The 27,438-nt window shown below is 45.5% G+C and overlaps 1 protein-coding gene across 1 annotated transcript in view; it reads right to left on the reverse strand.

Moving 5' to 3' along the window:
• The window catches only part of LOC137438368 (voltage-dependent P/Q-type calcium channel subunit alpha-1A), a 387,802-nt gene that overhangs the window by 123,704 nt on the left and 236,660 nt on the right, over positions 1-27,438 (reverse strand). The window contains exon 26 of the mRNA XM_078767016.1: positions 25,814-25,916. Within this exon, the coding sequence (XP_078623142.1) occupies positions 25,814-25,916 (103 nt within the window). The remainder of the gene's footprint in view (positions 1-25,813; positions 25,917-27,438) is intronic.

Consider the following 27,438-nt stretch of genomic DNA (forward strand, 5'->3'; position numbering starts at 1 on the left):
GTGTTTACAGACGGACGGACTGATGGTGATAGACTGACGGATGGACTGACGGATGGACAACGCGCCATCGCATAAGCTCCCCTGAACTTCATTCAAGGTGAGCTAAAAATTAATAACTGCTTTTTGTCAGGCCATAGATGGAGGTGAGGTGTCACCTGAAAGGGGAATCTATGCGAGTGGTATATTTCAGTAGCTGACACCCTGTAGGTGCAGGATCTGCCTGTTGATCGTGCCATCTCAGGGGCAACATTTTAATTTTACCTGCTTCATTGTAGTACCCAGACATATTTTATGACTTGTTGTTACCTTCGCAAAAGCGGAAGGTTATGTTTTGATCGCTGTGTATTTATTTGTATGTCTGTGTGTGTGTGTGTGTGTGTGTGTATGTTATTCGCATAACTCAAAAAGTATTCAACCGAATTGCATGAAATTTGGTGGGATGATTGGTTATTATACGGGACACATTTGATTAGATTTTGGGAGCAATCGGGTCAAAGGTCAGGGGGGTCACGACCTTGCAAAATGTGCGTTTTTTGTCATAACTCGGTCAATTCTTATCCGATTTGCATGAAATCAGCACCAAACTGTTCACTGTTCTGTTCCCTACACTCCCATGCCAAGTACAGAACAGTAGCTGCGGCGAAGGTATGCGCTCTACCGAGTGCCCGTTCTAGTTTCATTTGTATATAGAAGGTTACAAGTCCCATTCTCCATTCAGGTAAAAGCTACCTCAACAAACATGGTATAACTTGATAGGTATGTCAGTGTCTCCAGATGGTGAATGCACAATGACAGGACCAGTCCCAGTCCTGTCATTGCACATTCACCATCTGTAGACACTGATCAGATATACCAGTTATTCTACTGGCACTTTTTCCTGAGGCTGAACATGGCGTATATCTGGATAATCGTCATGGAAACAGCAGAAATGTATTTAATATTGACAGCTGTGACCTTTCTGTTCCAATCAAGAAGGCTTTGGTATGAATGAATGCCTTCACAGGCAATGATTATGTGTCTGCTTTTTTAGAAAGGGAAAGAAGATCTGTTTCACGCTCCAGCAAAAGGATCCAAAGTACATTGATGCATCTCTTGAGCTTGGATCAGATTGGAAAGTTGACGATGGAGACATGCATTGTTAGAGGAATACGCCTGCAAGATGTATGGTAGAAAGTGAATAAAAAGTGTGAACACATCATGGCAAGCAGATATTTTGGGATATACAGTGCATTCAGAAAGTATTCAGACCCCTTCACTTTTTTCACATTTTGTTAAGTTGCAGCCTTATGCTGAAATCGTTTAAATTCATTTTTTCCCTCATCAATCTGCACTCAATACCCCATAATGGCAAAGAGAAACCAGGATTTTAGAAAGTTTTGCAAATTTATTAAAAAGAAAAAACTGAAATATCACATTGACATAAGTATTCATACCCTTTGCTATGACACTTGAAATTTAACTCAGGTGCCTCCCATTTCTCTTGATCATCTTTGAGATGTTTCTACACCTTGACTGGAGTCCACCTGTGGTAAATTCAATTGAGTGGACATGATTTGGAAAGGCACACACCTGTCTATATAAGGTCTCACAGCTGACAATGCATATCAGAGCAAAAACCAAGCCATGAGGTCGAAGGAACTGTCTGCAGAGCTCAGGGACAGGATTGTGCCGAGGCACAGATATGGGGAAGCCTACAAAAAAATTTCTGCTGCATTGAAGGTTCGCAAGAGCACAGTGGCCTCCATAATTATTAAATGGAAGAAGTTTGGAACAACCAGGACTCTTCCTAGAGCTGGCCGCCCGGCCAAACTGAGCAATCGGGGGAGAAGGGCCTTGGTAAGAGAGGTGACCAAGAACCCGATGGTCACTCTGGCTGAGCTCCAGAGATCCTGTGTGGAGATGGGAGAAACTTCCAGAAGAACAACCATCACTGCAACACTCCACCGATCTGGGCTTTATTGCAGAGTGGCCAGACGGAAGCCTCTCCTCAGTGAAAGACACATAAAAGAATCTTGTTTCTTTGCCCCCACAGAATCTTGTTTCTCACAGTCTGAGAGTCCTTTAGGTGCTTTTTTGCAAACTCCAAGCGGGCTTCACGCTGTAGAAACCAAAGCTTTCAGAATCATTGGTATCTCCCGCGATGAAGCTGATTCTGAGGGCCATTCACTCTCACCACAGGCAGGTTGGCAGTCTTTCTGTCTTCTACCGACTCATCTCCGGCCCCACTCACCCTGCTCTGTCCCCAAAATATTCCTGCAGGACGCACAAGAGCTGCCAGCATCCCTCTTCTGGTGAAACTGCCAAAATCAAGATTCTCTGCTCACCTTCACTCTTTCATTCCTCTTTTCCCACACCTCTGGAACAAACTCCAACACTCTCTTCAATTCCTATCCTCCCTCCAAGTCCCCCATCCAAAACCTTGATATTTTGTACCCCCATTAATCCAGACCAAATCCACCTCCTTCAAATTCTGTTTTCTTTCATGAAAGTCCTTGTAGTGTCCATCTTGTTTATCCCATGTACCCCACCCCAGCCCTCCCCCTTCCACAGATCTCCCGATGTCCCTGCTTTGTACTGTTGTTGGGCTTCCCTCTCTCTCCTCCTCCTGTCTCCTGCTGCCTTTATTATATGTTCTTTGTGTTAGCTCTTACACGATCTTACTTAGTATAAAAACGGTACGTGCTGCTTCTTGCTTTAAAAGGATAGAGCACGGACAATCCCCATCAGTTGGCATCCATGGGGTGGAGGAATATTCATCCTGAGGAAATACCCCACTGATTAAGGTGAGAAAAGCAGCTCCATTATTTTGACGTCAATGGTACCCAGAGTATCTCGGGAAGTGAAGGCAGTGATGGGACTTCCCCCAAGCTTAGTGGCTGTGTTGTGTTTGTCATGTGTGTGTGTGTGTGTGTGTGTGTGTGTGTGTGTGTGTGTGTGCGTGTGTATATATCAGCTATATGAAGAGCCTTCGGCCATGTATTAAAAAAAAACAACCTTAAACTTTCACCTTTTGATCTAAAAAAACCAATCGGCTTATAGGTTTTGATTAGTGTACCAATTCAATGACCCAGTATGCAAATTCTTAAAAATTCTGGGCACCTGGATGGAAAATGATGATTTTATGTGACACTGACCTTTGAAGCAATTTATTAATTTGTCTTCTCCATATTCCCATAATAAAGCGTTGTTGAAAATTTGATGACAAAAGCTCAAAAGTTAAAAAAAAGAAAAAAAAGCTACGACCCAAACTAACACACACACACACACACACACACACACACACACACACACACACACACACACACACACACACACACACACACACACACACACACACACACACACACACACACAGACACACACACACACGACTGCAAATCCCCGTATCCCGCTGCCCAAGGGACGGCCTAATTAACAATCAAAGTGTGTGTGCACATAAATGTCACAAATGCCTAATTATGCAGTATAAACAACTGCAGTTGAAAATGAAGTGCATTTCAGCACATTGAACATCGGGGCTTTTTAAACACATCTTGATGCTTAAATGTTGATATTTTTGATGCTTGGACATGCATGTGCAAAGACGTTCGACATAGCCAGATATTTCAAAAATATAACAAAATCATATGCATTTCCCTGTGGATGAATTGCCTTTGGCATAAAAGCTTAATAGCTTGACAAACAAACCGAGATGTTAATATTACAAGAGTTGACATGTAACACGTCGTTCAAATCTGCATGAAATTTAAAGAGGTAGGTTTTCATTCCGAACATACATGTGCTTCCTATGTGCTGTGAACAGCTCCGGGTACTAAAATAAAACAGAAAAAAATTATAATTTTGCCCCCGATATGGCACGATCAACAGGCAGATTCTGCTTCGACAGGGTGTCATTAACAGAAATATACTACTCGCATAAATTCCCCTTTCAGGTGTCACATCACTTCCATCTACGCTTTCACTATTTGTAAATGTCATGTTTTCCGGAATGAGAAAAGCTCCATTAATGCTCAAACACCCAAACAGCATGCCAAAGCCAATTATCAACCAGTGAGAAAGGTCAAACCACCGCACATCGACATCAATAAGTCTTTGTGTGCAAAAGTCTTTGTGTGCAAGACTTTGAAAAGGCGAGAAGAGGAAAAGGTCGTGGTTCCTCACCAAACGACAGCTGTGGGATTGATTGACAAGGCTAAGATCATTGGTTCATGTCTCAAAATTAAAGGACATTTCGAAGAACTGCATTTTTTATGGAAGATTTAATTATATTCTGAGCAGTCTAAGAAGGGAAAAAGAAGAAGACAAAAAAAAGATGTCCATGAAATGATTGTGAATTTCCACACCTCTATTAATATCATGCTTAAAACATGTAACGAGGATAGAGGTTTGGAATTCTTCGTCGTCCCAAGTCATTCCTTGGAAATCAGAACCACTCAGTCTGTCAGTCTGCAAGGCCTTTGTCCATAGCGCATTGGAGTACTCCTCTCCCCTATGGGCTTGCACCCCAGCATCATTACCCCATGTACGCGAAGCGAAAAGTAGGGTTAAGGAATTTGTTCATGTCCTTCTGTCTGTCTTGTCAGTAGTTTATGATCGAGAAACAACTTATTTAAATCGAATGTTATATTTTGAACACAAATCGGAACATGAATTTGGAATGAACATGGAAGACAAAACTGCCGTTTTATCGTACTTTGGCTTTGAATTTGTCTCGATCACATGCGCAGAGAGGAGTGAGATATCATTTTTACTCTGTCTGCTTGTCTGGCAGTCAAACAAAATTGAAAATCATTTCAAAAAGAAAACTGAATGTTTTTAAGGACGTTGTAAATGACAAATAACGATAGAGCGATTTAAAGAAAAAATAATCCAACTTTTGTTTTCAAAATTTTCAAAACATTATTTTTACCTGAAACACGATCACTGACTCACACACAATTTTAGACACTCACTGATGAACTTCTGTAAGTTTGACGAAGATCTGTTTGGCAATCTGAGAAAAATGGCGACACAGACACACACAGACAGACAATGGCTCTCTTATAGTATAGATAGTAATTTATAGAAAGATAGTGGTACATATTTAAATTTATTATATTGGGGATGTTTTCACTTCAAAAGATCTTTAAAATGTCCTTCCCTTCTCTTAGGAGGCAAGAGATAAAAATTAGCAGAATCACATGAAACAATGGGGACTTGAGGCTGGTACAAAGCTGGTGGATGTGCTCCTGCTCCTGAGCAGGATGGGTCAGCGGCGTCCGCATCTCGAGGTCCTCCCATCCCATCCCAGCAACGGAGCAAATACAGTGAGTGCAGAGAGATGCTACCCTATCGAAGCCCACGTTCTCAAAAACTCTCTAAAACCCAAACCCTAAACTAAAACAACTCTCTAAAACCAGAACTCCACAACAGCAAAACCAGAACGAGAACTAGAATAGAACTCCAACAGAACTCAACTCAAACTGCACTGCTGCGCTCAGGCACAGTTACGGTCCTCATAAACTTGGCAGCTTCTGTGGGTGTGCCATCTTCTGGGCTGTCCCACAGGCAACCACAGAGCGGGACAGCTCAGGAGATGGCACACCCACAGAATCGGACAGCCAATGAGCGGGACACACCACCCAAAATAAAAAGTTATGCCCCTCTGCAGCCGATCTTGCTGCCACTGCCTGTGGTCCACAGGCCAAAGAGTTCATGCTGTCTCCTTTGCTTTCCATGTGCCTTTGTACTGAAGTCCTCAACCAAAACTAGGTTTTACACAACAAACCTGCTCTGTAACCACAAGTTACACTCACTGCCTCCTCAGTCCAAGTTTAACAAGATGACTTACTCTGAAATGTTCCCTGTTAAAAGAGTAATCTAAGCAAAGAGGTTAAACAGTCAATGCTATTCTTACCACAATCTAGTGCTTTGGATCCCTTCCCCACCCCCTTTCCACGTAACAATACTTCTGTGGAAGAATATCAAATCTGTCTTTCTTAATACAATAGGCAATTTTATTTTTCTTGATATCAGAAAATGAGTTCACATAAATAATACAGTTGGTCCTGGGGGATATATTCCTGGAAAATGTAGCGAATGTTGAATCCACGAACGTGGGGGCATTGGTTCAATGAAAACATACAGGCAATACCCCTGGCACTCACCTGGTAGAATAAACAGTATACTGCACTGACTAAAGGTATTTTATAACCTTTTCAATGGTTGCTAGAAGACAGGGCAGCATGTCGAATCATACTAACATAATCATAAGACTTTAAACAAACAAACAAAAAAGTACCTATTTTGGGTCAGTCCGCCGGTCCATCCGTCAGTCAGTCCACCCCCTCCCCAAGCCCCGTATACCTCCTCGGACCCAATTTTTCTAATGCCTTGAACAATCTTAGGTACATCGCGGGTGATGAAGGTTGTAGTGAAGTTTCATCAAAATTGCATGTGTTGTTTTTGAGAAGAAAGCAAATACCTATTTTTGAGGGCAACCCCCCCTTCCCAGTAGACGCCCAAAGGAGCAGATTTTTTAAATGCTGTGAACAAACTTTGGTACAGCATGGGTGGTGAAGGTTGTGGTCAAGTTTCATCGAAATAGTGTGTGTAGTTTCAGAGAAAAAAGCAAATTCCTATTTTGGGGGGGTCAAACCTGGATCCACTTTGACCCCCGGTAAATCCCCTTAGACCCTGATTTTTTTTAATGTGGTGAACAAACTTTAGTCACAACACAACAAATATAATTTGTGCCAAATTTGGTCACATCCCTTCAGCGGTTTCGCAGAAGAAGTCTCAAGAGTTTGTGGACTGACCTGAACTTCATTCCCTACGCGCCATCGCATAAGCTCCCCTAAACTTCATTCCAGGTGAGCTAAAAATGGGGGATAGGTTGCCTGCAGTTCGTGATTCATAAGGGAAAATCAAAAATCCTGTGAAAAACTGTGAACACGCCCACAAAAACCATGAATACGCCCACAAAAACCACGAATATGCCCTCAAAAACCGTGAATACGCGGAGCACAGGGCTGCGGATATCGAAGCAAACTGTGAATGTGCTGCAAAAAACCTCAAATGTCGAATGGCTTGGTGGGCGATAGTTTACGCACACTTACAGCTGTTTTATTCATGACACGGAAGATGCTTTTAGAACTGATATGTGCATGGCTGGTGGGATATGGTTTTGCCTGGCTGGAAGTGGTTTATGCATGGCTGAAAGTGATTTATGCATGGCTAGAAGTGGTTTATGGGGTGGAAGTGGTTTGAATGCATGACACATGGAAGATTATTTTAGAACTGTCATGTGCACAGCTGGTGGGAAATGGTTTATGCGTGGCTGGAAGTCGTTTTTGCGTGGCTGGAAGTGGTTTATGCATGGCTGGAAGTGGTTTATGTGTGGTGGGAAGTGGTTTATGCATGGCTAGAAGTGGTTTATGCATGGCTGGAAGTGATTTATGCATGGCTGGAAGTGGTTTATGCGTGGCTGGAAGTGGTTTATGCATGGCTAGAAGTGGTTTATGCATGGCTGGAAGTCGTTTTTGCGTGGCTGGAAGTGGTTTATGCATGGCTGGAAGTGGTTTATGTGTGGTGGGAAGTGGTTTATGCATGGCTAGAAGTGGTTTATGCATGGCTGGAAGTGATTTATGCATGGCTGGAAGTGGTTTATGCGTGGCTGGAAGTGGTTTATGCATGGCTGGAAATGGTTTATGCGTGATTGGAAGTGGTTTATGCATGGCTGGAAGTGATTTATGCATTGCTGGAAGTGGTTTTATGCATGACACGTGGAAGATGCTACTAGAAGTGATGTGCGTAGCTGGTGAGAAATGTTTTTTCATAAGGGAAAATGTAAACGTTTAATGAACACATGCACATGATTACAGTTTTCACTAAATGCTTACAAATAAAAATTCAAAAGGTTAGCTCAGTCTTTTGCTGCAAGTGTCATGATACTTTATCGAAAACGAACCGTTTCTGTTTTGATCTTGTGTGGTCGCCAAAGTGAGTCTTTATCCCAGAAATAGTTGCCATTTCAACAACTCAGAGTTTAAGCTTGAAGGATGATACAGTGTGCTGTATTATCTTATGAAGATAGATGCTGAGTTTAAATTGCATAATTTTATATGTACTGGTATCACAGCCTTGTGTTAGAATTTTATTTTATTTTACATTCAAAATAAAAGTTCATTGAAACTTACCGTGAATGAGCCTCAATGATTGGCACAAGATTTACACCATATTACAGGGGAGAGAGTTACACATTAATGATGTGCAGACTAAAGGAATCGTGAGACTTAACACTAAACAAGATCTATAGTTAAATATTCACTCGCGCTTTCCGATCAAAAATAAATGATAAAATAATTATGTAAGAAACCAAGCAACCCCATTCCCCATGTCATATCCCATCTATAATTAATCTTCTTCTCCCCTTCTCCTCCACGTGTGGGCTTTTGCCTTAAGCAGAAAATACTAATAATATTAACCTGAGATCCCTTCCATAGGTGAAAAGGGATAATCAACCAAATACCAAGTAAGTCCGTGGGTGGGCGGGAATTTTTTTTTGCGACGGCGAAAAACAGTGAATACGCGAGACACAGGACCGCAAATGTAGAAACAGGTCACATTTTATCATCCGCGAATATGCAGAACCCACGAATGTTGGCACTGGAAATGTCGGGGTTCATTGTATTGTGTGCAGAACAAGAGATCCCATGTAACTATTGAAGAGTTTTGCATGGGTGATAGCTGTGTTGTGTCTATAGAAAGTCTACACCCCCTTTCAAATTTTCACCTTTTGTTGCCTTATAGCCTGGAATTTCAATGCATTAAATCAGACTTTTTCCACCTTTATTTACACATCGTAACCCACAACTTACAAGTGAAAACAAATTCTACAAATTTCAGAAAGTTAATTAAAAACAAAACTAGAATATCTTGGTTGGATATGTGTCCATCCCTCTGAGTTAATACTTGGTGGAAGCACCTTTAACAGAAATTACAGCTGCGAGTCTGTTGGGATAGGTCTCTACCAACTTTGCACACCTTGATTGGGCAATATTTGCCCATTCTTCTGTACAAAACTGTTCAAGCTCAGTCAAGTTGTCTGGGAAGCATTGATGGACAGCAATCTTCAAGTCATGCCACAGATTTTCGATTGTATTTAGGTGTAGGTTCTGACTGGGCCACTCAAGGACATTTATTTTTTGTTCCTTAGCTGTGTGCTTTGGGTCATTGTCATGCTGAAAGGTGAAATTCCATTCCAATTTCAGCTTTCTTGCAAGGGGCAGCAGGTTTTCCTCTAGGATTTTTCTCTATTTTGTTCCATCCATTTTCCCTTCAATCCTGACAATTATATCAGTCCCTGCTGATGAGAAACATCCCCACAACATGACGCTGCCAACACTATGCTTCACAGTATGGATGGTGTTCTTTGGGTGATGTGCTGATGTACTGTGTTGTCAGTATGGGATTTTAAGCTATTTTGTGCTGAAAGGTGAACTGAAAGGTGACTTTCAGGGTGTTTTTGCACCAAACGTAACGTTTTGCATTTTGGCCAAAAAGTTCCATCTTGGATTCGTCAGACCACAAAATAGTTTAAGAATCTCCGGGGTGTTTTTTGCATACCTCAAACGGGATTCAAGGTAGGCTTTTTGAAGTAATGGCTTCCTTCTTGCCACCCTACCATACAGGCCAGACTTGTGGAGTGCTTGGGATATTGTTGTCACATGCACACAGTGACCAGTCTTTTCCATAAAGGCCTGTATCTCTTTCAAAGTTGTCATTGGCCTCTTGGTGGCCTCTCTGATCATTGTCTTCCTTGCTTGGTCATCCAGTTTGGAGGGATGGCCTGATCTAGGCAGGGTCTTGGTGGTGCCATAAGCCTTCCACTTTTTATTGATTGTCTTGACTGTGCTCCAAGGGATATTCAAGGCCTTTGAAATATTTTATACCCATGCCCTGATCTGTGCATTTCTACAATTTTAACCCGGATGTCTTTTAAAAGCTCCTTGGTGATCATGGTTGAGTCTTTGCTGTGAAATGCACGACCCAGCAGAGGAAACCTACAGGAACAGCACCTTTTATTCTGAAATAATCAGAATCACTACAATTTAACACAGGTGGAGGCCAAAAAACTTGGTGTGTGATTTTGAAGGTGATTGCTTACACCTGAGCTAATTTACAATTGCTAGTATAAGGGGTGTGGCCACTTATCCAACCAAGATATTCTAGTTTTGTTTTTTAAATTAACTTTCTGAAATTTATAGAATTTGTTTTTCACTTCGAGGTTGTGAGTTAGGATGCGTAAATAAAGGTGGAGAAGTCTGATTTAATTCATTTTAATTCCAGGTTAGAAGGCAGCAAAAGGTGAAAAATTTGAAAGGGGGTGTAGACTTATATAGGAACTGTATGTGTTTGAATAATGGGCAATGGCGATTGATAGATATACATCTTTTTATGCCAAATATGGTCTAAATTGACAAAGATGGTATAAATAATCAAATATCATCATTTACTATTCATGATATGTGCAATATTAAAAGTATCTAAATCACATTTATGAACACAAGAAATAGCAGAATCGTCAATAATATACCTGAATATTTTACTAAAATACATGTCTTACAGTGAAGACGTGTTAAACTTCCAAATGCCAATCAAAGCACTTCAGGATATATATATATATATATATATATACACACAGTCACGTGAAAAAGTAAGTACACCCTATGTAAAGTTTTGACCTTTTCAACATATTTCAACATACAGCTATTTTATCTTCATTTCAACAATATTGATAGATAAAAGTGATATAATATAACAAATATCATGAAACATTTACATTTTGTAGTCCATTGTGTAATTTAAACAAACATAAATGCAAATTCTGCATGTGTAAAAAGTAAGTACACCCTTGGCTCTAATAGGTGGTATTGCCCCCTTTGGCAGAAACAACCTCAAGGAGGCTAATCTTATAACTGTCTACCAGTCTCTGACATCAACTGGGAGAAATTTTTGCCCACCCCTCCATGCAGAATTCTTTCAGCTGTGCGATGTTTGAGGGGTTTCTTGCATGCACAGCTCGTTTCAAATCCCCCCACTACATCTCGATGGGATTTAGATCCGGGCTTTGACTTGGCCATTCCAGAACCCTCCATTTCTTTCTTTTCAGCCATACCTTGGTGGATTTACTGGTATGTTTAGGGTCATTGTCATGTTGCAAGGTCCACCTTCGGTTGAGCTTCAACTTTCCGACAGATGGCCTCACATTATCCTCAAGCACCCTCTGGTACAAAGAAGAATTCATAGTGGATTCTATGATGGTGAGCTACCCAGGCCCTGATGCAGCAAAGCTGCCCCAAACCATAATATTTCCACCACCATGCTTTACAGTTTGTTTCAGGTTCTTGTGGTCAAATGCTGTCTTTGGATTTCGCCAAACATGTCTTCTGGTACTGTGGTAAAATAGCTCTACCTTTGACTCATCTGTCCAGAGCACATTGTTCCAGAAGTGCTGGTCTTTGCCTAGGTGTTCATTGGCAAACTTCAGTCTTGCCCTGATGTTCTTTCTGGACAGCAAAGGTTTCCTACTGGCACACCTCCCATGTAGATCAAATTAGTGCAGCCTCTTTCTAATGGTAGACTTGTGCACTTTGACATCAACAGTGGCAAGAGCTACCTGTACGTCCCGTGATGACATTCTGGGGTTCTTCGAGACTTCTTTCAGCATCTTGCGGTCTGCTCTCGGGTTGAACTTGCTGGGGCAGCCTGGCCTGAACAAGTTGGCAGTTGTTTGGAATCTTCTCCACTTGTAGATGATATTCCGGATAGTCGAATTATTGATTTCAAATTGTTTGGAGATCTTTTTAAATCCCTTCCCTGATTCGTAGGCATCTATAACCTTCTTTCTGAAGGCCTCAGAGAGCTCTTTTGATCTAAGCATGGTGACGCCGCCCACTTCAACAACAAAGAGCAAACCAAACTAAATGTCTGAGGTATAAATAAGACAGGTTCCTCCAAGATCCTCTCGAACGATGTTCTAATCATTTGCAACTGAGCTGGTGCATCTGATTCTAATTTTATGTATTTGAAGTAGTGATAAATGTAGGAGTGTACTTACTTTTTCCACATGCGAAATTTGCATTTATGTTGATTTAAATTATACAATGGAATACAAAATGTAAATGTTTCATGATATTTGTTATATTATATCACCTTTATCTATCAATATTGTTGAAATGAAGATCAAATAGCTGTATGTTGAAATATGTTGAAAAAGTCAAAACTTTACATGGGGTGTCCTTACTTTTTCACATGACTGTATATACATACATACATATACACATGTGGGGACTTGAGATCCCCCTCCCCCTCTTTATGCTGACTGATGTTTGACCAATTAACAAGTATAACCAATTATGCATTTTGTTTTGCTATATACTTTTATATCCTTTCATTCCCTTCTGAAACCCTTTATATCCTTATAAGGAATTATGTTACTTTGTAAGCTTATGCCTCACAAGGCATGATCTCTTCCTCTGTGAGAAATCCAACTGTTCCCCTTTTCCTGTGGTTTCTGTTGTAAAGCTGCTGTGCAAGCTGGTACTCCTACAGTTTGCCAATATCCTGCTCTTTGACACATTTATGGTTGGTCCTCCCCTTATCTTCTTGTACTTCCCCTGACCTTCAAGCCTCTCTGGCAAAGTTGTCAACATGTTTACCACATACTGCTGACCATAGGCTTATCAAGGCATAACCCATGACTGGCCTTGGATGAACTTCCTTAAACTAACTGAATAACAGGATGGGACTAATGGTGGGGGCCGATGAGTCCACCCTTTGTCTTTGTCTTGTAGGCTAAGTCACACCCCAATATTCCCTATATATAGTAAAGCTTGATCCAACTATTTTAGAGCATTTTGTTGTAGAGTTGGTCATTTGTGAGCTTCTTATACGACATTTTGTTTTCCACAGCCTGTGTTTGACGAATCCAATAAATATATCAGTTGTTCCTTCTCTCAGTCTCGAGTCCTAAGTCAACAAACCGACATCTGGTGGCAGCGGTGGGATCAGTCCGGCAGTCCGGGACGTGCTCCCAGGCAAAGTGAGTGGAGAGGCCAGCTGGCAATTGGTCCGGGTCAGGTGAGCTTTGGTTTTCTTTTGTTTTTTCCTTTATAGACGGGGGGTCAGTCCAAATTGTAACCCACTCTTTTGCTCGGGTGCCGTGTGTTCCATTCCCTGCTCGAGCCTGATCCACGAACCTAAATTTAAGTACGGACCGCTTGGGTCCTGGAGCAACTGACTGTTTATGGACTCGTCAGGGTAACGTTACGGGACGGGAGAAAAGTTCCCCAAGAGGGCGCACGAGGATAGGGAATAGATTGGAATCGTAAGTAGGGTTAGAAGCGTTATAAGGGCGTTGGATGCCTGGAAAGTAAGGTACGGTCAGCACACAAAGGGAAGAGTGAGACTAGGCGGCCATAACCCGTGTAGGCGGACGAACCTCTCGGGAATGAGGCGACGCCGGTAAACCAGGAACTCTCCAGGCGGCCAAAGAGAACTAAGGATGGGTAATAAATCTGCGAAGGCGGGCGAGCCTCTCTAATACACAGGCCAGACTTGAATAGTTTCAAAACCCCGGCACATTTTATGTTTAAAAGGCATCAGTATGCCGCTGTAAGACCAGGAAAGGGATGGGCCGCACTAACCAAGGGTCTCAGTGAACCGTGGCCCAAAGAAGGGTATTTTGCGTTGGAGAAATTGGAAGCGCTGTACGAGGCATTAGAGAAGTTAGAACAGGTAAAGAAACACTTTCCGCCTGACTATTGGAAGGTCTTCGGTTGGTGGAAGGAGGAAGCGTTGAAGCGACAGGCAAGGTCGAGACAGGCTAGCCTGGCAGGTGAAGTATCAAAGCTCAAAGGCCTGAGGAAGCAGGCAAACAAAATGCAGAATAAAGCGATTAAGGAAATAGATAGGCAGGCCAACGAGCGACTGATGCCGCTCGTTGAAAATCCAGGCCCCGCGGTAGGGGAGGTAGTTACCAACCTACCCTCCCCAGACCTGAGCCCTGTCCCGGGGTGCCAGGCATCACCTTCCCTTTCCGCGCTCACGCCACCCCCTTCCTGCAACCCCGCCACCTTCGCACCCCAGCTACCCCAGGGGCCGAAACCCCACGGCACAAAGGTTGTTACCCCTCAGAACCATCTGAGCCCGGGAAATCCGTTTACACAACAAAGGGCCAGCGGGATGGATAATGGGACCGACATCGCTGGGTTCCCGCCACCAATAGGACAGGAAGGGCTATACCCCTCATTGGTAGACCATAGTGGGAACGAGACCCCCCAAACTACCACTGGAATGTATAGTTTGTACCCCTCATTGAAGGAACATCAGGAAATAACAGGGGGGGAGAAAATGTGCCCCATACAAGTTATCGGAGTCGATGCTCAAGGTAATGGGGTCCGAGAAAGGGTACCCTGGAAAGAAACCGCTCTAACGGTAATGCGGGAAAGGATTCAAACCTTGCTTATCGATGACCCACGGCAGATAGCACCGACCATGGCAAATTGGATCAATTGCGCGCATGGCAATTGTGACTATCGAGACATAACCCATATGGGAGCTTCTGTGCTCCCACCCAAGGTATGGGACAAGGCTAAGCAAAGAGTACAGTGGCCGTTGGCAGATCCAAGGGCGGCAGGAGTGGGCCAGATAACAGTGCCCGCATGGGAGGACCTGAAGCGCCGGCTGCTAGAGGCCATTGACCTGGCGCTGTTGCCGGCAGGAGGTCCGGATTGGGGAAAGATTGGGGCCATAAAACAGAAGGCAGGAGAATCAATTGGAGATTACCGGGAAAGGATGGAAAGGGCCATCGCACACTGGGGAGGACTGGGTCCGATGCAGCTGGCAGGACTACCCCAACCATTGGTAAACCAATATCTGATAGAGGGGCTCCGGCCGGCTTTAAAGAAACAGGTACAGTCCGTCCTTTTCGGCTGGAAGGGAATGACAACCAACGATTTATGCGACAAGTTGGAACAATGCCCGGGCTCCTCTTTGGAGGAAAAGAAGGACATTAAGGAGGAAATACTGCAAATGTATGTCCAGGAAAAACTGGCTCAACTTAATCAAATTAAAAAGGGAGATCGGAGTCAGAGCCACATACGCGCTCAGTACCAGAAACCCGAGGCGGACCCCTGGAGAGATTGGCCTATCTATAAGGGGCAACCCTCCCCCCCCCCCCCCCAAACGGAGAGTGGGTCCACCGTGAAGGCAACGACTGTGACGCATGTACCGACCAGGACCATGGACGAGTCGACATGGACGAGATAAGACGACAATGGACACTACCCCTTCCTTCCCCTCCTCCTCAAAACCCTCAAATTTGGACCATACAAGGGCCCCCTCCCCAGACCTGGCACCCACAAGGACCCCCTTCCCAAAACTATGGACCTCCCCCCAATCATTGGACACAGATGGAACTAAGGGGACCTGGCCCCCGCCTCAGGGCCAGCCACAATGGCAACAAGTAAACCAGTCACAGTGGTGGCCGCAAAACCGACGGCAGGGTGGACGGCGTGGCGTGGATGGGCGACCTGTGCCCTCTGCTCCGCCGTTTCCGCAAGAATCGTGCTCCCTTTGTGGACAATTGGGACACTGGAGACGCGAATGCCCAAATGCCCGTAAGGGGTTTCCACCTCAGGGCCATCGCGCGGCCTATTGACGGGAGGCTGGCGGGCCGCCCAAGGAGTGTCCCCTCTTGACTATGACGCCGACAGAGGAACCGACCCTGACTCTGGACGTGGACGGACAACAATTAGATTTTCTTGTCGACACAGGGGCGACCCACAGTACAATTAATGAGGGACAATTGCCATCCTTGCGCCCCACAAGAAAAAACGTTCAAATAATGGGTGTTTCAGGGTTACCCCATGTGCTTCCCATTTCAGAGGAGGTGCGAGTAGTATGCGGCCCGCTAGAGGCCAAACATGCTTTCTTAATGACTACTACCGCCCCGACGAATTTGTTGGGACGGGATTTACTTTGCCGTTTGGGCTGTCAAATTTCATGTACAGAGCAGGGAGTCTTTGTAGACGTCGCGGAATCCAAACATGACTTGTTAATGACGGCATTGTCTCGCCCAGGCCCCACCATGTATTGGTGGCGCTTGGACGAAGGAGCTCTGGCTACCTGGACACATGTCATAGACACCGTGTGCATGGAGAACCCAGATGTGAAAAATTGGCTACAACTGCACCAAATTTCAATAGAGCACCTAAAGGATGATCCACCCCACTGCACGGCTTACTATGACGCACAGGGTGAGGACGAAGACTACCGAGAAAAGGTTAAAGACGAGCTGGGCAAACGCACGCCCTTACACCTGTCACCAATATGGATCACCCGGGAAGGGATAGGTATTGAGGTAGCCCTATCCGTGGATCAGCGTGCGTTGACCCAATACCCCTCAGGAGTGGCCGCCCATGTTACCCTCACTACTGCCAAAGGGTGGCCGTCGGAAAGTGTAGGCTGGATGGTGGGGCGGTTACAGGAAACTCCGTTTCAAGGTTATTGGTATAAGGAGGGCCACTGGACTGTGAGACAGCTCGAGAACAGCGAAGGGTACTTGATTGAAATTAAGACACAACAGAGGGACGGAGTGTTCGAAGAGGCAACCCTGCCCACTACTAACAACTATGTCATGCGAGCGGTGCTTACGAGCCCGGGTGAGTCTGACGACCTCCTGGCGGAGGTGCCGGCCGAATTGTGGTCTCGATGGGACGACAAGGTCGGGCGGATACGAGCCGCCGAACCTCTGGTAATATCAGTGCAACCGGGGATGCGCTTGCCAAACGTGAAACAATACAAGCTACGGCCCGAGGCCGATGTGGGCATAGCGCCAGTGATCCAATCCCTGGTGAAGCAGAAAATAATAGTGGAAACTAACAGCCCATGCAACACACCAATTCTGCCAGTAAAGAAGCCAACGAAAAAGAAATGGAGATTTGTACAGGACCTAAGGGAAGTGAACAAGGTAATACAGGGCATACACCCAGTAGTACCAAATGCGGAGGCCCTCATGATGTCAATTCCACCGGACGCAACATACTTCACGGTTATTGACCTTTGTTCTGCATTTTTCTCTGTGCCCATCACGCTCGAGTCACAATATTTGTTCGCTTTCACCCATAGAGGGCACCAGTATACTTGGACAGTGTTGCCCCAGGGGTTTTCAGACAGCCCCACTCTGTTTTCCCGGGCGCTGCACCGCGACCTGGCGGATGTGGAACTGAAGGGAGGGTCAGTGTTGTTGCAATACATTGACGATTTGTTGATTTGTTCCCCTTCTAAGGAAGCCTGCGAAAAGGACTCTATGGCCCTGTTAAAGGCCTTGGCGGCCAAGGGTCACAAAGTAGGAAGGCCTAAGCTCCAATTCGTGCGGAAGGTTGTAACTTACTTGAGTCATGGCATTTCGCATGGGAAACGGGAATTGGATGCCGGACGAGTGACCGCTATCATGGAGATACCACGTCCGCGCACACAACGGCAAATGCTGCGTTTCCTAGGTATGACGGGATACTGCCGCACTTGGATAATTGATTTTGCGCTGCTGGCTAAACCATTGTACAAGGCTACTAAATCAAGCGCCCCGCAACAATTGGAATGGACGGACGATTTGATGCGATGTTTCGAGGGTCTAAAAAAGGAATTGGTCACGGCACCATCCTTAGGACTCCCAGATTACGCGAAACCATTCACCCTTTACACTCACGCAGTGGGGGGTTTTGCCCAGTCCGTATTGACACAGACTCATGGGGAAAAGGAGCGACTGGTGGCCTACTTCAGTAAAAAGTTAGACCCGGTCGAACAAGGATTTCCGGTGTGCCTGCAAGCCGTGGCAGCGGCCAGGTACGCAGTAGAAAGAACAGCGGACATTGTAATGGGCCACGCGGTAACATTACGGGTGCCGCATTGCGTCACTTCACTGCTGTTACAGCGAAACACACAGCATTTGTCTAACACCAGATTAATGCAATACGAATCCGCACTGATCACCGCAGCCAACGTCACGATTGAACGATGCACGACACTCAACCCAGCCTCGCTGATGCCCACCCCACCCATGTGTGCGCCGATGTCGTGCAGCTAGTCTCCACGGTGCGACCAGATTTGAAGGACGTTCCCCTGGACAACCCCGATTGTATATATTATGTCGATGGATCAGCTAGGCGTGCATGGGACGGCTTTCTGTTAACCGGGTACGCTGTATGCACAGATAATGAGACGATAGAATGTGAGAATGAGACCATTCACCCTTTACACTCACGCAGTGGGGGGTTTTGCCCAGTCCGTATTGACACAGACTCATGGGGAAAAGGAGCGACTGGTGGCCTACTTCAGTAAAAAGTTAGACCCGGTCGAACAAGGATTTCCGGTGTGCCTGCAAGCCGTGGCAGCGGCCAGGTACGCAGTAGAAAGAACAGCGGACATTGTAATGGGCCACGCGGTAACATTACGTTTCTGGCGCACAGAAAATGTAGGGCGTCTTCCACCTACATTTTCCGCACAGCAGGCGGAGCTGTGCGCCTTAACCAGAGCATGCAGCTTGGCGGAAGGCCTTGCCGTCAACATCTATACAGATTCGGCCTACACACACGGGGTAGTCCACGACAAAGGAGCAATTTGGAAGATGAGAGGTTTCCTCACATCTGCAGGTTCGGTGATAAAGAACGGCGCATTGGTGGAAGGACAACTCAAAAGAATTTTGCTTCCACGCGCTATTGCGGTGATTAAATGTCGCGGCCACCAAAGGGCGGACACTGACGTTGCTCGGGGCAACGCAAGGGCAGACGAAGCGGCAGGAAAGGCCGCCAACCAAAGGATAGGACGCAACATGCCGATGGTAACACGAGCGAAGGGGGCACTCGCACAGATTGTCGATATACCGACTTCAGGGCCGACTGCTACACCAACTAAAGACGACATCCTAAATTTGCAAAATGCCGCGACAACGGCCGAAAACGAGGACTGGATAAAATGAGGGGCGATACACCCCGGGCCAGGGGAGATGTGGACCCTTAACGGGAAACCTATAGCACCCCAGGACTTACTGCCTTGGCTGGCACGCATGGCACATCAAAATGGTCATGTGTGCCAGAGAGGGGTGATGGGACAGATAAACTATACTTGGGCGGCACCGGGTTTATCACGGATTGTATCCGACGTGTGTGGTCTGCCAACAACACAATAGAGGGGCACCGCCAAGGCACTCACACAACGAGGGCCGTCCACCGCCAATCGGGCCGTTCGCTAATATCAAGTTCGATTTTATAGAAATGGAACCGAGCATGACATTCCGCTACGTGTTGGTGATCGTAGATACATTCACCAAATGGGTTGAGGCCTACCCATGTGTCAAGTCCGATGCCCCGACAGTAGTGAAGCGCCTCGTGCGGGATTTCATGTGCAGATTTGGCATTCCCCAGATAATTTCTTCAGACCAAGGAGGCCACTTCACGGGGAAAGTGATCACGGGCATCCTAAAGGCGCTGGGCGTGAAACAATCCTTCCATTGCGTTTACCACCCACAGTCGGCGGGACTTGTGGAACGAACAAACAAGACCCTAAAACACAAACTAGCGAAACTCTGCGCAGATACAGGTTTGAAGTGGCTGGAAGCTCTCCCGCTTGCATTGATGAGCATCCGTTCCACCCCTGGTCGCACTACGGGTCTTTCCCCCCACAAAATATTAATGGGACGACCTATGAGTTTGCCCGTCTCAGCTCCGATGGACATGTCCAACTTTGATTTGCCTGTGATGGATGACATGCTTTTAAGATTTTGCATAGGATTGTCCAACGTGGCGCACAGCATCCACGCTCGAGTACGAGGCGCTGCCTGAACCAATACGCCACGCCATCCACGACTTCCACGCCGGCGACTGGGTGCTTGTAAAGCACTTCACCCGCAAGGCCGCTTTGGAGCCAAGGTGGAAGGGACCATTCCAGGTGCTACTGGTCACACCAACGGCAGTCTTCTGCGAGGGTAAGCCTTCGTGAATTCACGCCACCCATTGTAAGTTGTCCATTCCCGCACCACAGGCCACACCAGACACCACACCCCACACTGCCCAAGACAATGCATCTTTTGGGGTACTACAGTTTCCTTAGGCTAATGATAGTTATGATAACGGGGATCCCGAGCCTTGCTCAAGGAGGTAGGCTTTGGGATTTTAACCCACAGGAAAAAACCTTCCCCACAATACCAGCAGACGAAAACGGGCCAACGTTCCCCCCACTTCCTCAAGTACCACGACCAAAATACATAACGGCTCTCCGGGGACACAACATATCGGTAAATTGCTGTAAATTGGAGACGAACTTCAAGTGGTTGTATGTAAGATGGACAGAAATAATAATGGTAAACGACACAATACAACAACGCACAGTCCTAACTAAGCGCAGGCAAGCGAAGAACGGGAAATATATTGAGGCCATGCGAGGTTACGCCGCCGCAGGCTTCCAATGGGGCACGGGCCTTGAGAATACTACCCTACTGACATACGCCCTCGTTGACCGGAAATCAACAGTGGTGTTTGAATGTGAAGTGTGCCCCCCCCCCCCCCCCGCCAGAGCATTGCAGGAAGGGGAAATAGGAAAACCCGGCCCCCCTGCACCGCAACCTACATCAAACCCCCACCTGCCAAGGAAGTAAGGAAGGAGCCAGAGGAAAACACATACTGGAAGGTAGCACGACACATGGCCATAGCACAAAATAGGACAGAATGTTGGATGTGTATGCATTTTCCCTGCACCAGCACTACCGGAATACCAATGGTAGTTTTACCTTTGTCACTCAATGATTTGTGCTCGCAGCCATTAGACACCAAATGCATCAGTATAACCCTGACAAGCCGAGGCCGCTCTGGTGGGACCGCGTGCAAACGGGTCTTTCAGTACCACCCCCCGATCCAATCCCAGCACTTTAAGGAATGCCTGCGCCGGTCTGGGCTACACCGGCACAGGGGGCCCTCTGTCTAGAAGGAAAGGGCCACGTACAAATGGGCAGATCCGTGTGTAAAAATACCCTCCCTGCGGACCCTGGGAAAGGGAAACAAGGGTTGCTGGTGAATGTCACCATGCCAAGCTCGCCCTTACACAACGTCACACACCTAAAGTTGGCATGGGAAGGGGGCCTCCACACTGAAAACCTTCGCACCTGTATGTCCACTCATTTAGTGGCACCGCATGGGACCATGTTCATATGTGGAAACAAAGCTTACCCGTATTTGCCCGATCATTGGGGAGGAACTTTCTATTTAGGATCGGTTTTTCCAGGGATGGAACTGCGACAAAACTTGCATGGTACCACGGCACCCATAAGGACACAAAGGAGCACCTATTGGAATGATGACGACACTACCACCTTACACGGCGCCGATTGGGAGAAAGGCGTTAGCTTCTTCTTTCCATGGGCAGGAACGGTCATGAACAGTTACCGCATTGACAAAATTGCGCTAATCTTAGAAAGGGTGGCCAACGACACCGCTACGGCACATGATGAAATGTTGGACACGGTTGTCCACCTGCGCACAATGGTTATGCAAAACAGGGTTGCTTTAGATATGTTACTGGCAGAACGAGGAGGGGTATGTGGCATAATTAAAGGTAAATGTTGTACGTACATTCCTGACCCATCGAAGGGGCTCAGTGCTGCTATTATAAGGTTAAGAGAAAGTGCACACAGATTGACAGAGGATCGAATGGATCGAGAAGCCTCCCACCAGTGGCTTACTGATTGGTTTAAACTTTAAAGGATGGACAGGCACGATAGTAAAGTGGATATTGACCGCCTTGGCAATAATCCTTGGAATTGTGATTTGTGGAGTACTAATCAAGGCTTTAGTCCTTGTGTGTGTAAGAAAGTGGTTTACAGGATGGACACTGAAGACGACACCGGAAAAAGCCATGGTGGTGACCCGTCAAGCTGACCATGGATCCAAACGAACCTCCGGCTGTCGACGTGACTGCGGACTGCGGATCCTGGAACGATGACCCGAACGACTCACTGGGCAGTGATGATGAGATCTCCGCGTCACTGGGCAGTAATGATGAGATCTCCGCTTCCGAAGATTGTTCTTCCGTGGTTGATTTGCCCGATAAAATGATTACTGCCAATATCGAATATACAGATAATGATTTTGATCATACTGTAGAATTGGATTTGGATGCAGATGTGGATTTGATTTTCGCGGACGCTGCCTCGTACTTCTTATGTTACTTATGTCTCCCGAGCACACAGCAGCTCTGCCATTATTGACCCAACTGTGGATCTCGCCCCACCTCCGGACCCAAAATTGCCGGGCCCGCTTGTCAGGAAATGCCTGACGCACGCAGCCGTAAACGACTACCTAAAGGAAGTCTCTCTCTTTCTTTTGAAGTGTAAGGCTTTATCTGCTGGCCGTACAGGCCGAAGGTCTATGCCACCAGATACTGATGTTGTTATGTATTCCCCAGCAGAACAACAGCACATTCAAGGCCTCATGGACATGGACTTCGATTAACGCCGAAGATCTGCAAGGATTGCGCCTGGAAATGCTTGGGCGAGCCCTTTGCTAGGGGGGAATCCCGGCTGCACCTCTGTGGTCGAAGGGTGGGTCGGGAGATCCTCTCGGGTGTGGACCCCGGCTGAACCAGACGGCTTCGTTGTGGATTCGACACGCTATTGGATCTTCATGTCTCTACGGCCAACTCACATCACATACTCACATACACATGTGAATCGTCCTTCTGGGTGCGATGCGGTGCGCTTTGGGTGCAGGGCATGCTCACTTGGACAGCATTCGTGTGGTATCTTTTCATTTATTGTCTTTCTATCTTGATTGAATAAAGGCCTTTGATTGGCTCGTAGATAACGTTGTATCTTAGATCCAAAAGGGCGGTATGTGGGGACTTGAGATCCCCCTCCCCCTCTTTATGCTGACTGATGTTTGACCAATTAACAAGTATAACCAATTATGCGTTTTGTTTTGCTATATACTTTTATATCCTTTCATTACCTTCTGAAACCCTTTATATCCTTATGAGGAATTATGTTACTTTGTAAGCTTATGCCTCACAAGGCATGATCTCTTCCTCTGTGAGAAATCCAACTGTTCCCCTTTTCTTGTGGTTTCTGTTGGAAAGCTGCGATGCAAGCTGGTACTCCTACAGTTTGCCAATATCCTGCTCTTTGACACATTTATGGTTGGTCCTCCCCTTATCTTCTTGTACTTCCCCTGACCTTCAAGCCTCTCTGGCAAAGTTGTCAACATGTTTACCACATACTGCTGACCATAGGCTTATCAAGGCATAACCCATGACTGGCCTTGGATGAACTTCCTTAAACTAACTGAATAACAGGATGGGACTAATGGTGGGGGCCGATGAGTCCACCCTTTGTCTTTGTCTTGTAGGCTAAGTCACACCCCAACATTCCCTATATATAGTAAAGCTTGATCAAACTATTTTAGAGCATTTTGTTGTAGAGTTGGTCATTTGTGAGCTTCTTATACGACATTTTGTTTTCCACAGCCTGTGTTTGACGAATCCAATAAATATATCAGTTGTTCCTTCTCTCAGTCTCGAGTCCTAAGTCAACAAACCGACACACACACGTGTATATATATATATATATATATATATATATATATATATATATATATATATATACATACACATACTGTATACATATAATTCGAAAAATTATTCAACATATATTAAACCATATTTCCATCAATTTTGGTGCTATCTTCTAAATTTGAACAATTCTTCCACATTTTAGAGCTTTACCGCTGGACTATTACCCTTTGTTACATCACCCTTCCTGAGTCTCAATCTTGTATTTAAGAAGAAGAAGGAGACGAGGAAGAGAAAACAGTAAGGCCTTAAAACCCTGTGCTTGTTTGCTTTTATAATTGCAGTCTTATTTTGTTTTTGATCTGCACTTTTGGTGTGTTATAAACATTCATAATTCCACATACTTGGGTGCAGGTCACTGTAAAAATATAAATGCATAAATCTTTTTGTAGTTGTGCATTAGAATATATTGTTATGTCGGGTGGGGGTAGTGATATGTAGAGCCAGATAGATCTGTGTCGGTAACGTGCTTCGTCTGTCGCGGTAAGGAATCTATCTTGTAATAAGTTTCATGTGTAGGCGTTTTGTCGGTTAAGAGTATACCTGTGAGCATACCAGGATGTTCGAGTGATAAGTAGAGTAGGATTAAAGAGTAGCGCCCCTGTGTGTCTCACCTGGTCAGCCAAACCTTTGTCCCTTATAGCAATGCACACCTGTAGACACCATAGATCGGTCCCTAGCGCAACACTAAATAACGCCCTTCCCTGACAGTGACTTCGGAAGGAACAGGCAAAGAAACCAGGCCGGGGCACCGCCGATGATGGCCGCCACCAATTACACCTCCGACAGACCTAACCACATCGAGTGCCATGCGCTATCACCACGCTACACACTACGTGCTATCACCACGCTACATGCTACGAGCTATCGCCACGCTACGGTCCTGAGATTGGTCGGCGCGCTGGGCGCGAACCTCCAGTCAACGAGTGCGAGAGGTGCAAAGCTGGAAGGTTTGGTGGAAGTCGCTGGTTGGTAGCGCGCCAAGGCTGACGTCACTGAAAAGGTTATTTAAGAGAGCGCCGAACGCCATTTTCGAGTCTTGCGCCAATTGAGTTGGTCTGGAGCGTCTTGCGGTTCGTGCTCTTGTTTGCGCAGCTAGCCTTTTTGGACATCCGGCACTTCGTCTTGCGCAGCCCGAGTTGAGTTGAGTCATAGCCTGAGTGGAGTTCGCTGGCTTCTTGCACGTTTGCTTCGGGAGAGCTGACTGGGACGTGGTAGGCCGATCGTGTGGAAAGATCTAAGTCGTTTGGAGCCGCTGGCCTGCGTTGGACGCGCGGTGCTTTTCCTGCTGTGGGACCTCGTGGTGCTTGGAGCGGTGCTTGTGCTTGGAGCGGTGCTCGGTGCTTTGGAGCTTGGTGCACGGACCTCGTGAGCGGTGGGAGGCTTGGAGCGGGGCCATGGCCGAGCGGGGCCGTGTTGCACTGCAAGACGACAAGACCAGATAAGACTGCACACTACATTACCCATTTCCCCCAAACATAACGAACGTTTTCCTTTTGGTGATTCTTATCCCTCGTTTGTATTTGAGGTCTGTGTGTGTGGGGACGTCCCGATTAGGAATTAGGTTTATCATCGCGTTTCCCTGTCCCGATTCTTATTGTGAATAAATCCTTGTATTATTTTGCTGTACATACTTGAACGCAGTTTCCCGTGTGATTGATTTAATAGGTACGGCTGCAGGGCTCTCACGCCCCCCTCCATCCCGCGCACTTTGGTGTAGCTTTTTGGTTCCGGAGTCCGCCATTGAGTTTTCGCCTCAGGGGTTAAGGCCTTCGCGATCGGCTTCCATGACCATCTGATGTTAATCAAAGACGGCCGCGTGACAATATGTTCACTCCTTCACATCAACAAATAAGTGAACAATCGATAAATATACAAATAATTTTACCAAATTCAGAAACTACTTGTATTGTGTGACCTTTTGTGTTTGCTGTAGCAGTACTCAATCAACATAGGTAATTGCCTGAACTACCCTTCAAATATTTTCTCATTAAGTCCAGAATTAAATCTCAAAAATATTTCCATCCAATCTCGTAATAAATATATGACAACACATCAAAACTTCAAAATGTCAATAAAACAATATGAAGATACAAGTCAAAGATACACATAATGCGATTGAGCTTGGTGCAGCTTAATGCACTTTGATCCTCACCTTCAACTTTGGAAGCCTCTTTATGGTCTTAAGGGGCCGCAATACCCTTAGCACCCGCAGTGACTTGATGGTGTTCAGCTCCTTCCCACCCTTCTCACTGCTCCTTTACGTCAAACACACAAACAACAGTAAACAGCCATCCTAATTTTACCATTCACAGTGTGGTAAACCATCTTACTATAATTCACCAAATGTCCGTCCGTCCGTTCGAAGGTACCGCAAAAACGGCTCAACCGATCGCAACGATATTTTGGGTGGGTATTCCTGGGACACCTGGGAGTAAAATAGGCCATATTGTTTTCCAATTTTTCCAAGTTTTCCAATTTTCCAGTTTTTCCAAACACGATGGAATAATATTTACCGATATGAACAGTGATGTGGCTTTTGTTGAAATTCTACAAATACTGTTTATTCTACGTACCAGGAGAGAGTAGATCGACCCTGACGAACACTTCCTATATAAACGTGCGGCTCCGAAGTAACATGGCAGCGTGTGCAAAGCGACTGAGAAACAGGTGTAGCAGCCGCTTCTGTGTTACAGATTCGGCGCGCACTCTTCACACATAAACTTGCAACTGAGAAAGACGTGTAGCGGCCGCTTCCATTTTGCAGAATTCAATCTTTTTTTCAAAATGGGCATCATGTACTGTTTAGATTTTGATGATTTGCATGTGATATGATTCAACGGATGTTTATATGAATGGTTTAAAAAAAAAAAAGCCTTCAATTTCTGATATTTTGCCTTTTCATTTGGGCCTCCCCATTGAAGCCCCGCCCATAGGGCAGGTACCGTTGCGAGTAAGTTATGATTAGATGTAGCTACACTCAAGAGAACTGAGCAATATAGCTCCCTGGTACTTTGAGTTTGATTCCAGACTACAAACTGTAGAATCTGACGCTCTGTTGGCAGTGTTGCATCGTCGAGTAGGCGATCTTTAGGTGGGGGTGTTAAACCGACTCTCCCATCCCAAATATTTGTAGTATACTTGCTTTAAGAAAGCAAAGACCCCCGCATCTCATTGGAAAGGAGCGGAACATCCATTTTATCAGCATGCAATATCCTAATTCCAAATTAGTGCCTTAGATTTTCTCTGGTAAAGCAAAGGTAAGCTGTGCCCAGAATAACGCCAGTGGTATGTCTTATCAAAGAATGGTGCTCATCAATGACAACAGGTTTGTGTGCAGATGTATTAAACAACTTTTTGGTTGGTTCCTGTGTGTATAACTAGATCATCAAAGTACATCATACCAGTTTATACAATACAGCTGTATTAAGAGCATCAATGTACCCCTTTGTAGGGTCAAAGTGTTGTCAACAGAAGAAGTGAGGAGCTCGATAGAACAAAGGGAAACTTTCCTATGAGCTCACTACAAACATTCAAACCGTAAATTGCGACTTGCATTCACTGCTGTCGTTTATGTAATCAACTTGCAGTTCATTGCAGTAAAGATGGCAGTCAATAACTTAATGTTTTGTCAACACTGGCAAATAACTGCATCAAAACTCAAAATAGTTCATTTCTGATTAGCATAAAGGATCACTGAGAAATACGTCTTAAATAATATTTTTAAAATAAAAATATGTGCATTAAAATATCAGTATTTTCAAAATGAAAGCAAATAGA

This window comes from Myxine glutinosa, chromosome 13 (assembly GCF_964187855.1).
Source record: "Myxine glutinosa chromosome 13, kmMyxGlut1.1, whole genome shotgun sequence".
Taxonomy (NCBI): Eukaryota; Metazoa; Chordata; class Myxini; order Myxiniformes; family Myxinidae; genus Myxine; species Myxine glutinosa.